Source organism: Amphiprion ocellaris, chromosome 16 (genome assembly GCF_022539595.1).
Source record: "Amphiprion ocellaris isolate individual 3 ecotype Okinawa chromosome 16, ASM2253959v1, whole genome shotgun sequence".
In the NCBI taxonomy this organism is placed as follows: Eukaryota; Metazoa; Chordata; class Actinopteri; family Pomacentridae; genus Amphiprion; species Amphiprion ocellaris.
Window position 1 is genome coordinate 23,571,286 of NC_072781.1, and position 13,096 is coordinate 23,584,381.

Here is a 13,096-nt window from a genome sequence, read left to right on the forward strand (position 1 = left end):
TTTCAACACCATTAGCTAACACAATGTAGCATTAGAACACAGGAGTGATGGTTGCTGGAAATGTTCCTCTGTACCCCTATGGAGATATTCCATTAAAAATCAGCTGTTTCCAGCTAGAATAGTCATTTACCACATTAACAATGTCTAGACTGTATTTCTGATTAATTTAATGTTACCTTCATTGAAAAAAATTGCTTTTCTCTCAAAAATACGGATATTCCAAAGTGACCCCAAACCTTTAAATGGTAGTGTATATGAAGGAGAATCACATTTTCTCAAAGTACATCTTCATAAAACATAGTGTAAAAAAAGTAAAAATTTAATATGATTAGATATCAAATCATGCAGCAGTAAATAATAATTTATTCTCATCTACAACATTTGAATTTATCCCTGGACAGGCTGTATGTGAGCAAAAAGAACAGCCATCAGTACAGCTCACCTGCTTTATTTGGAGGTGAAATCAAAAATGAAAATACCCAGAACACAACCTGTGATTGCATGATTGCTCGTGTTTCTTGTTTATTGTTGACAGAACCGATAGCCAAACTAGGAAAATAAATCACATTTTTAATAAATCAGAATATTGCCTCGTCCCTGTTTCACATTATCACATAGAGGTGGCAGATGAGCCTGGCTGGTGGCTTGTGTGGGGGAATTTCTGGTGAGGAAAGACAAACAGTCTCCCTCAGCAAACACCACCAAGGTGCCCCTGACTGTGTGCTGTGTAGAGAAACTCCCAGAGCTGAAAGAATGTGTGCAACAGATTCAGAGGGAAGATTCAGCGTCGCTCACCTCAAACGTGCTGCCGGTGTTGTCGAACTCAGGAGGCACAAAGGAGCCTTCTGGATCGTCTGCAGGTCAAAAACACACCAATTAACTGCACCATTTAGCACGACTAAAAATCACACACTGCATCATCTTTTCATCAAAGAGGAACAAACAGTGCGTTTGTGAACTGATGCAAACACTGTGATGTATGGCCATGCTGCTTCTGCACTGTAACCTACTAGCTAAGCATCCATCCTAATGAGATGCAAATGAGAGGAATATGTATCTGGCATGCTAAACCACAACAGTCCGGTGAGCAAGTGCAGCCGCCTCCCTTCATTTCCATAATTCATGTGTCAGAGATAATCCCTGACAAACAAGACAGGAGCTATCTGCAAATCAGAGGCTGAAGCAGCTTTCTCCTCTTCCTCCTCCTGAAATAGGCCAGTGTTGAGACCAGCAACAAGCAGGACACACAGATACATGAAAACATCACCACAAACACAGTGTCCACTCCCTCCGCTGTGCAAGGACACGAGGGAAGAGAAAGGGGAAGAGAAAGAGGGAGGAAAGGGAGGAATAGAGGGGAGAAAAGTGGGTCATGACAGTTCTAGGTTTGTCTACTGGAGTTATGATCTCACCTCCTGGGTGTACAGAGGACAGTCTCCACTTCTTCCCTCTTTCTTTTCTTTTTGTTCTTCACCTACTTCTTTTATTTTTCCTTGTCTTCAGGTTCTCTTCTTCTAGTCTCACCTCTTTTCTTTCCTCCTTTGTTCCCTGTCTCTTCCTTTTCTCTTCTCTTTCTTCCTTAATTTTGTTTTATCCTATTTTTTCTTAAACTGCCATCATCCTTTCTTTTCCATCTCATCCGTTCTATTTTTCTATTCCTTTGTTCACCTATTTTTCCTCTTTTTCCTTTCCTTTCCTACCATCTTCTCTTCATCTATCACCACTTTTTTCTTACTAACTCCTCTCCTTCTCTTCCTTTACCTTCATTCATTTTATGCTGCTCTTTCCCTTCCTTTCCTTTCTTTTCCTTTCCTTTCCTTTCCCTTTCTCATCCTCACTTCTCCTCTTCTCTACCTTTGCTATTTTATTTCCTCGTGTCTTGCCCTTACTTCTATCTCCTTTCTCCTCTTTTCCTTCCTTCTTTCCTCTCATCTCCTTTCCTTTTCCTCTCCTCATCTTCATCTTTTCCCTCTTTTCTGCTCTCCTTTCTCTTTTTATTTCTCTTTCCCCTGTTCCTTTCCTCACTTTTTTAACTTCCTCTTTTTTCTCTTCACTTTCCTTTCCACACCTGTTCTTCCATCTCTCATATCCTTTAATTTTCTCACCTCTTCTATTTTTGTTCCCATCTTGTCATTCCTTTCCCATCTTCTCCCCTCTTTTTGAATCCTTTCCTCTCCTCCCTTTTTGGTTTGTTGTTCATCTCCTCTCAAAGAGGTTGACAGTTCAAACAAATATGAAGGAAAACAGGACAGACAGGAGGACTGAAAACAGAGAACATTTAGATTCTTTATGCTCAGGAAGAACTGAACCAGTGAAATAGGTAGTGAATAAGAGAAAGAAAGGCTGCCATTGTCAATGACGCAGTTGCCTTCAGGGTGATGGTGAGAGCTTGGTGAGTCATGAATGCCTACTATGTTTCCGCACAACAGGTAGAATGAACTAAGCAATAACAGAGATTTAAACACTCTTCAAACAGGCTGATCATACTTCCTGCAGAGCGCAGTCGGTACATCACAAACAGAACAGCTTGCGATGCTAAACCTCGTGGGAAATTAGCATTTAGAGGACATTTCGTTACTCTGGCTGTGTACTTTCAGTGCTGCCATCAGTGCAACAACACCCACAGTCTCATACAAGCAACCTTCCTGCAGTAATTAATCAGCTCAAATGAGCAGTATTGATGAGTCACTGTGGCAACTGCTATTCTCACTAAGATCCATCATCACAGCCCTCAAGGTCAATGTGTAATACGGCGTTACAGAGAGGCCTGCCTGTGTGTGAGCGCGGGGCTGACCACGAAAGTGTGCGTCAGCTTGAAATTTCATTGCACAAACAATTCAATTAAAAGGAATCAATAGAAAACTGTGCAGCAAGTAAACCTAAGCTGCAGCGTTATGATTAATGACATAGATGTCCTCTGTTCAGCATGTACAACTAACACACGAAGGGCACTGCAGTTACTTTTCTTTTTCTATAGAATGAATCACAGCACATGGACTGAACACAAGCTGATAAACCGTGACAACAAATGAGCCTGTGAAGAATTTTAGCTGACAGAGTAATCAAAACACCGCTTCAAAGTGTCTGTAACCCTAACGGAAGATCTTTTTGGAGATAAAAAATGAATGCAACACTTTAATGGATGGCATGCCAGCTGGGTGATGTGTGAGCGTGTGAGCAGTGCAGGTCGACTGCTGATAGGCTAACTAAGCTGTTACCACAACAACGATCCCCCTGGCAACTCTAACTCCCGTCATCTAATCAATGCTTATCAGTTTCTGATGTTTGGCCTCGGAGCATGGAATAGGTGCTGCATTGCGTGCAGCCACACATACTGAAGTGCTTGCATAGGTGCTAATAATTCCTAAACTGCTGCTTTTCATTTAACGTCACTTGGCCTTAAAACACCGTGAAGGAGAAAGATGTGCAAATCAGAGCAGACCTGGAGTCCTCGGAGAAGCCTCACAGATGCAGCGAGACATTGACAGAGTATTTTCAGGGAGGAATTTGCAAATTGAAAATGATACAGATCAAGGCAACAAATCACTGAAGAGAAAACTCTAGCTTCTCTCTGAGTCGAACACAGAGCTCAAGCTGCAGTTAAGCGACGATCTCACCTTTAAACTCTGCACTGCAGTTCTGATCTAATCAGTGATGTTTTCATTTTATAAAACCAATTTCTCTTGTGTGCCTGTGGAGGGTTTAGCTGTCATCCTGATCAGCAGCATGTAGGATTTAACAGTCCAGGCACTGGCTGTGTCATGTGTACAAGTTAAATCCAGTATCAGAATATAACACACAAAATATCCTGCTAACTAGGGCTGCAGCATTGACGCTGCAAAGTGCACATGTATAATAGTCATATCACAGAAAATGCAATGTAAAGTGATGCAAATTAATTTCAACACATTATGTTAGAGCTTTTAGTGCTACTTTATACAAAAAAATGCATTTTCTGTTAATAATCTAAAAGAATATATGTCGGATAAAACATAATTTACCAAGATTTAAGATTTAAGGGTTCTTAGATACACTGAGTTTTGCTTTGCACAGTGAAATGAGTGTGTAACAGGAGAGAATTTTTCAAAATGAAGATGTGGCTGCAAAAAGAAAGTCAGTCGCATGGAAATCTTTCAGGTACACAAACATTGATGTTGACCAAAAACAGTCAGTGTCTTGCAAACACACGAAGCAACACAACTAATCTGTTTGAAAATCAGCACCACAAAGCTCTGTCCAACAAATCCAGATCTAAATGTAATCCAATGCCAAAAATTACACTGGATGCCTTTTCCAGTGGTACACCAAATAGCCTTTTCATCTTTTTTTTTATATAAAGATGCAATCCTGCACAAAATCCCTTCTGGAATGATTCATTCTTTCTAAAAAGAAGTATTCAATCCATCTGGTAAAAAAAAAAAAAATCCTGTATTTTTTCATATCACAATATATCTATCCATTATCTACACACCGCTTAATCCTCATTAGGGTTGCGGGGGGCTGGAGTCTATCCCAGTTGATGTAGGGTGAAGGCAACTTGATTACATTCACACCTACAGACAATTTAGAGTCACCAATTAACCTCAGCATGTGTTTGGACTGTGGGAGGAAGCCGGAGTACCCGGAGAAAACCCACACATGCACAGGGAGAACATGCAAACTCCATGCAGAAAGATCCTGGGAAGGCTGGTTAACCATCAAGCCACTGTGCAGCCTTATCACAATATATTTCACAGAAAAACAAATTATTGCAATGTCCTTATTTCCAATACCACACTGCTCTAATGCAAACAGTAAAAAGAAGTACAGTGTCCATATTCAAGTTGTATAAATGTCCAAATAGTAACACAATAACTGTAGAGATATATAACTGGTGTTGTGTGTGTGTGTGTGTGTGTGTGTGTGTGTGTGTGTGTGTGTGTGTGTGTGTGTGTGTGTGTGTGTGTGTGTGTGTGTGTCTATGCTGTGGACTCACCACTTAGCAGCTCCATGAAGCAAACATTCCCATGGGCGTTGAAGGCCAGAGTGTCTGGTGTTATACACAGGGTGTGGAAGAGGTGGGAGGGTCTGATGCTCTGCAGGGCCAGAACACACTCTGCACACACCGCCCACACCTCCTCCTCAGACAGACAGCTGTCCCGCAGAGAGAGGATATCTGCCAGAGACACATTCTCCTGTGGAAGACACACATACAAGTATGTTCTGTAACGCATTATGTATAATTATTATGTTACTTTGGGGTCAGGAAAAAAACAGTCTCAACAATATCAACTTCTAAGAGGCATCAGTGCTCGGGGTTTATTACAGTGCGTCTGAGGGCAAATGTTAACAAGAAGCTCCCTGTTCTTTACTAATTACCTGCCTTAAGCACAATCCAGCCTTTTGTCTACATTAGCTACATTAGCTTAACAGGCTAGCTGTTTGTTATTTCATAACAACACAGGACACAAGCAGGCATGAAGACAGAAAACAAAACTTCAAAGTTAAAGTTCGGCGTTGAGGCTCTGCCCTCATTACTCCAAAGCTGCATGGAAGGATGGCAGAGTGACAAAGTTCAGGTGAAAGCCTGGAAAAACTAGATCTTACAGGTGGCTGATGGGTAGGGCTGATTCACATGCAATACAGCAGCAGAGACAGCATGACAGCTTATGGGTCGTTCAAAAGTTGGAGGACATTTGGGCTTCAAAATTTTTGAGAAATAAACCTTCTCTTTAACAATTTTCTGGTACATATTCATCAATAATAGGTAATAAACGATCAACGGCATGATTGGCTCAGCTTACACATTAATGGTACCATTTTTATACCACGTTTTATTTGTTGTTTCCTAACCATACTCCAACCACAGTAACAGGGTTGCTAATCCATGCTAATGCTAGCTTTTTCTCAGGAGTAGAAGCTAGATATTTAGCTAGCTGTTACTGCTGACCAAGAGGACAAACTTACTGATGTTAAACAGTAAAAAAAAAGTCAAAACATTTTGTCTTTTCCTGATAATATTGTAGCGACCCGCTGTGATAGACGAGCGAGACCTGATCTCGTTTTCTGAACGTTTATTAAACTGTAACACAGGCTACTGTGGGCCGTAGCCAACGCCAAAACAACACTGAAAAACCCTGATATTAACTCCAGAACTAGCTGCCGTTCCCAGCTCTGTCTCTCGGTCGGCACACACACATACAGTACACACTGCTGACTCTCCCAATCAGAACTGAGCCGACCAGACATGGCACGTTCACTGACACTACGTAAATCCTGAACTGAACAACAACATTGACATCTCAACATCACAACGTATCAGTCCGTTACACGATGCAAAATAACGATAGCATGAGGCAGAGTGAGATATTCAATCAAGGCTTACAATGTTATGAAAACATGAAAAATAGAAGAGAGGACATAGTTTTGCTCTATCCATTCTTTTGGAAAACTGTTTGATGATGCTAATTCCAGCGTATCATGTGATTCACTGTTTTCTTCTTCTTCTACCAACTAAAAGGGTTATGCTAACAGGGTTGTGTGCATGTTGTGGGACACACGTTCCATGCATAATATTTACTATTTAAAATATTATGTTGGTTAAAAATGTTCACCCAATTACAAGAGATGTCAAATAAAAAAATACCAATAAACAAGACTGAAATTTCATTTTAACTGCACTATTTGACATTAAATTTGGTCATGAGGGGAGTGGGACAAGACATTTTAGGGGAAACAGCAGACTTATTTGGTATTTTTAAAAATAAATTTACACAAAAACTGCATGTTTTATTATTTTGAACATATTCCAAATGTACTCCATTCTGGAATGACCCTTAAAGAGAAGCTCATTGCAGAAGGTGCATGAGGTTTAATGACAAGGATATATTAATAATCCTGGTGTCGAAACTTGATTTTGTTTTATAGTCTATATTAACGCAATAGACATATTTTATGATAGAAATCAAGGCAGTTCATCACATTGACAACTCTTCTGTGAATATATCACTGCTTGTACAGCAATAAAATTGAACTATAGAGACTCGGGAACTAATCACTCCTTTCCTGGATATGTGATTAATGGACGATTTACTTAAGTAAAACAGAATCTATCCTCAAATATTTAACCTGCTCAAACAAGCTTTTTAAAATATTACCTGTGATGGAGTTACAACTACAGGACAGGATTCAGATTATTTGATCCAAATGTGTCTTGTATCTATACATGGCTCCAAAATTGTTTAAAAAAAATGAATGCCTGTCTGTCACTTCTAAAAGATTGCTTTGAAATGTCAGTCATGAGAAAATGCTGGCTTATTAAACATTGTTTGTGAATATCATTTCTAGTGTAATGGTGTTTTGAAGCAAGACCAAACATCAGGGAAAAAAACTGAACAGTCAAAGACATGGCCGAGCATTTCACTGTTGAAGCTGCAGTGTACCGATGACAGCTTCAACAACATGAATTCAATCTTCCAGGGTTCTATACATAACAAACTTAAAGAACCAATACTGTCAGTTTACATGGTCGGACTTTCTGTGACATTATTCTTATTCAGAATTGATTTCAAGATCAAACATGTATGGCTGATTTACTCCAAAATACGCAACTTGCCGCTGGGTAATGTAGGGTGGTTTTACAGTGTCTGAGCAGAGTGACAGGTGAGCTGGTGTGCTCGAGCTGTGGTGAGCAGACAGGGGTGAGTGGAAACAGAGACCTGAACTCCACAGATATGTACATTCTAGAGGAAGGAACGGTGTAGAGTTACATCTAAGCCATTTTAAAGTACAAAGTGATCATTTTAATAGGAAGAAAACTTTGTATTCTAACTTTAATTCACAGAGATGAGAGCTTCAAGGGTAAATCACAATATCAGACAGGGACTTTAAAATTGCTAAAATAAATAAGCATAGCTATGCGAGTTTGGTATTTTGGAGCATATCAGCTGTATAGAAATCTAAATGGTCAAGCACCAGACTTCTTACTGGTGTTTAAGTCGACTGAATACTTAAATGAGTACAATAGCAAGTATTTTCAAAAAGCTTTTGGATCTGAATGTTCTTAATGTGTGGAGGCTGAAATTTGGAACAGCTCCTTCATATCTATTATAAGCTTTTAAAAACAGGTTTTATTTAAAGACAAAGAGAAGAGATATCTGGAGTAAGGTGTTATGTGTTGGTTGTTTAATAAAAAACGAACCAAACAATCAGTATTGAGAAATAAAGATTGCTCCCCAGACAATGTTAAGACTTGAAGTCTGATGTCTTCTTATTGTATCTCAATGAAAAGTTCAAAATCACCAAATATGCTAACATTTAAAAGATTTAATACCAGACATAAGATTTGTCTTATATGTCATTTTCTGTACGTGCAAATGTGATGTCACCTATAGCTTTCCTGAACAGTGTGGTGGTTTCAGCAGTCACTATCTTGCCTGACTCCACTTTTCACCAGCGTTGTACTTTCTGTATCTGCAAGTACAGTAACGCTAACAACATGTCAATGGGGACCACAGCTGGCCGTGTGCATGTCCACAAGGTAGCATAACCAAGGTTTAACTTCCAGCTAATCCAAAAATGAGCAGGAGTGGAGCTAAGGCAGGCAATGTCAGTGTCTCTAGCCATGAACCATGACGGTACAAGCCTGTCACTCAAAGCACACACATCCTTAGTAATGCAATATTTTAAGCCTTAAATCATCTAAACGGATGAGTGATTTAAAAAATTCACCCCCATATAGTTGGGAAACCTGTTGACCAACCCCCAGTAGACACCAGCCCACCAGGACAGTGCCCAGTATGCCAGATGGCCAGTCCACCCCTGCCTGAGATCAAATTTTAAAAAAACTAGGAGAAAAATGTCTGAAAATATTTTTAAAATACCAAATAAGTCTGGAGTTTATCCTAAAATGACATTTTTCTCTTGTCCCACTCCCCATCATGACCAAATTTAATCTCAAATAAAACAAGTTAAAATGAAATTCAAATCTTCTTTTTCGGTAGTATTTTTTTCATTGATGTCTCTTGTAATTGTGGGAAAAAAATTTTAATCAACGCAATCTTTTAAATAATAATTATTATGCATGGAACGTGTGTCCACAAACATGCAGGCAACCCTGTTAGCATAACCATTTTAGCTTGTAGAAGAAGAAGAACACAGTGAATCACATGATACGCTGGAATTAACACCATCAAACAGTTTTCCAAAAGAATGAGTAGAGCAAGGCTATGTCCTCTCTTCTATTTTTCATATTTTCATAACATTGTAAGCCTTGATTGAATGTCTCACTCTACCTCATGCAGCACTGTTATGCATATTATCAAGAAAAACACTTTTTCTTTACTGTTTTACATCAGTGAATTTGGCATCTTGGAGAAAAAGCCAGCATTAGCATGGATTAGCAACCCTGTCACTGTGATTAGAGTAGGGTTAGCAAAGAACAAATAAAACATGGAATAAAAAATTTACCATTGATGTGTAAGCTGAGCCAATCGAGCCTTTGATAGTTTATTACCTATTATTGATGAATATGTACCAGAAAATTGTAAGAAGGTTTATTTTTCAAAAATTTTGAAGCCCAAATGTCCTCCAATTCTGGAATGGCCGGAATATAAACTGAAGCACCATGGCCCAGGTTGTTTGGCTGAAATCACTACCAGACCTCACTCCAATATCAGACATGCCGACTGCGTCCAACTATGACCAAAATATATACTAACATGTTGAAACTCATTATAACAAATTGCCAAAGTTTCACAGACTGATCTTCAGACAGAAACAAAGCTCTGCAAAGTAATTAAAAGTAATAAATACTTTTAAAAGTCAACAAAACTGTTATCCGCTTTGGAAACTGGCTAACTCTTGAAGTGAATTCAAACTTCAGGTTGAAGTATGTTCTCCATTTTAGAAACAATCATGACCACTGTTACAAGAATCTGCATTATCTCAAGTAATTATTAGGGGCATCCCAAGATATACTGACCTTCACTAGGTACAATGGCCTAGTTTTGAAACTAGCAGTAGAAAATTCAGACCTTTTTTTTTAACAGTACAAAGGACATTTTGTGCAATGCATGCAGCACACACATGCTTTATGCCATGAGGGGAATCTACACACAACACACAACATCATCTGTGATTCACGATTACCAAGTCCCCCCATTATCCAGGCAGAAGCACTGATCTCAGAGATTCCATGCTGCATCCTGCATAATGCTGCGGTCTGGTAATTACAGGATCCTCTGTCCGGTTTGCTAGAGAACACAGAAGATGGCCTTAGCTCAGACAGAGGGGTGGAAGAGGGCAGTGTGGGGGGCACAAAGCAGCGATTGTCGAACACTATGTCCAGCACTTTAACTACCATGAACTTTACACTTTTTGAAACATTTATGACACACCAGCAGAGTTTCTCTTATTTTGGCTCTAACTGTGAAAGTTTTATTGCATGTATCCTCTGATATTCAACAGCTCTGCTCTCACTGACTGAGTGTGAAGTGTCTATCTGTTTAAATTCATGACTGTCTTGTAGGAGCAGGGGGGTTGCGGAAGATAGTGAACAAAGCATGCTGATGTGATCAAGTGGGGTAAAGCACGATTACAGGGCAGAAAAGTACCACTTCAAGCAGCAGCAGCAGCAGCAGCAGCAGCCCCATAAATAGACAGTTTCCCTGGAGAACAGTGCAGGGGAACGCTAGTCTCTCTCACCCCCCTCAAGTTAAATTTGCTGTCCTATATAAGTTTGCCTCAGAGCTCCAAGGTTCTGATGAGGCTGCCAGTGTGTTGCGTGTCTTTGCACTCTGGGACAGAGAGGAACAGTGAAAGAGAGGGTCACTACTCTGAAGAGGCCAGAGGTTAAAGGATGGATTGGTGATTTTCAAATCAAATCAAGTCTTTAAACAATAGTCAGGAGCTTATGGGAACATTTAAAAGAGGTTTTACTTGCTCTAATCTTTCCTCCTTTTCATAGTGGAAATTCTTGTGGATCCTGTGACATCCACAGCATGTAGTGTTCCCTGCAAAATATCTTTAGATCATTTAAGGGCACTATGGCAACCTCATTCCACTAAATGAAGTTAATATTGTCCAAAGCTATAGTCTTATGGCAAATGTCTTCATTGTATGAGTTCAACAAAGAAACACTCATCCACAACTGAGGCTGCATTTTAACTTCTGATTAAATTTGGAAGACAGTTTTCCATAGAACAAGAGGGCTGCAAATTTCATCCCCCATCGCTTCCACTGGAAGCTTGTTATGAGGGGATATCCTGATGACCAGTAGAACGCCTACAGATGGAACAAAAACTGATTCAATGCACAGCACATACAAGGCTTGACGACTGTCTTAAGAAAGACTTTGAATCCAGAAATTCCTGTTGAAAACATCTGCCCTAGTATTTAACAGTTGCATTTGTCAATTTGAAGGGAACAATACAGTAACAATTCAGTAACAGTTACCCACAGAGGTTTATGCTTGTCAGTTAGGTTAAACCCAACAGTCTAATATAACCCAGTACTGCGCAACAGTATTTCCAATTTATGGTGCCACTCCAACACATTTCAGATGGACCGAATTGTGGAACAGAAAAAAAAAGATGTCTGGTCCTGCTGTGGTTAGTACTGTATCCTCACAGTAAGAATGTGGTTTTCTGTTTAGAGTTTGCATGTTTTCTCTGTGTCTGCATGAGTTTTCTGCAGGTGAAGTCCAAAGGTATGAATACTAAGTTAACTAGTGATTCTGAATTGACTGTAGACCAAGGAGTCATGAGTGTGCAGTGCACCCTCTAAACTTCTCAGATCAAACAATATTTCACTCAATAATCATCTCAGCCCCTTCACAGACTTATCTTGTGAAAATAGCCCAACAACTAGACTATTCTACTTCACGGAATAGTTTTAATTTGACACTGCCGCTAATATTTCTGAGTTTTTCTTATTATTTGGAGTATATTTTGACTTAAGTAATAATTCTGTCACTAATCGTAGCAAGAAATCTAAGCTGTTAGACAGTTGGGCAGTATATATAGACTGCAGCACTGCTTTCTTTGCCATCTGAGATCTTTGCAGACATTTACACAATGAACAGATCAATTCCCAGTCTTGGTTTGGCTAAGATAGAATCAAATACTCCAATAAGGCCCTAAGAATATATGATTTAGAATCTGTGATACAATCACGACGAATCACACCATTCATTTCTAAGTTGTTCTATTAAAACCCTCAGGCTCACCTCATCCTCCAGCAGAGGAGGCAGATGCTCCAGATCATAGTATCCGTCTCTGTCCTCAGCTTTCCCCAAGCATGTGACCGTCGCATCGCTCCCACAAGTCTCCATTGCACCAACTTTGATTCCCTCAAGTAGTGAAGCGATCGTCGGCCCAGACAGCAGCTTTTGCAGGCGAGACGGAGAACATGCCTGAGCTCTCTGCGCGCACCGAGCACGATCCGGAGCCTCGCTGCGGGACACAAACAATCGGAGGAAACGGCGATGGGTCCGCGGTGTGCAGGGAGCTACTGACAGTGGAGGATCTGTCCGGATTCTGAGGCTGTCATGACTACAACACCTCCACACAAACAGGCGACACGCTGGAGCTGATCCTGCAGCTCTGGTCCTCCCTCTCTGTCAGAGCTACAGCTGACTGCACGCCTCCGTTCACAGCTGTGACTCACATCCACCACTTATTACCCCCTTATTCCTGCCACCGTGCCATTAATGTGTGCCTACAGCTGTAATATTTCACCATATAGTCTTCTGTAGAACTGCCATTTTACATTAGGATCCGTGCTGAGCCTTGTACAAACTTAGATCACAATTCCTGTAATACTCCTGGGACTAGAAGTACACTACTGCAGTATCCACCTGGAGTAGGAAGACTGGATTTTAGAGGCTTTGTGAGGGCCTTGAAACAGAGTATGACCTGATAATTGCACCATTTTCACGTTACTGCAGAGTAAAATAATTATGAAATGTGAGACACCGTGTTCTAGGTAAAGTAAGGTCATCCCACTTTGTTTCTATGCTGAATTTGTGATTCACATTAATATTAGAGTGAGTGCAATTAGTTAGAGCAGTAATTGTCTGGCTGCGTGGCTTGGAATTAGTCCTGTATTTATGATGACT

At 40.2% G+C, this 13,096-nt stretch overlaps 1 protein-coding gene across 3 annotated transcripts in view; it reads right to left on the reverse strand.

Annotated features, from left to right (window-relative positions):
- Positions 1-12,629, reverse strand: part of LOC111578244 (kinase non-catalytic C-lobe domain-containing protein 1) — a 59,891-nt gene extending 47,262 nt beyond the window's left edge. The window contains exons 1-3 of one of the 3 annotated variants that reach the window (XM_023284895.3): positions 12,206-12,628; positions 4,976-5,174; positions 796-854 (exon numbers count right to left, since the gene is read on the reverse strand). In XM_023284895.3, the coding sequence (XP_023140663.2) occupies positions 796-854; positions 4,976-5,174; positions 12,206-12,310 (363 nt within the window). In that variant the 5' untranslated portion in view covers positions 12,311-12,628. Of the gene's footprint in view, positions 1-795; positions 855-4,975; positions 5,175-5,946; positions 6,128-12,205 lie in introns of those variants that run through there. The other 2 variants (XM_055018441.1, XM_055018440.1) reach the window with 2 other exon arrangements.
- Between the last annotated feature and the right edge of the window lie 467 nt (positions 12,630-13,096).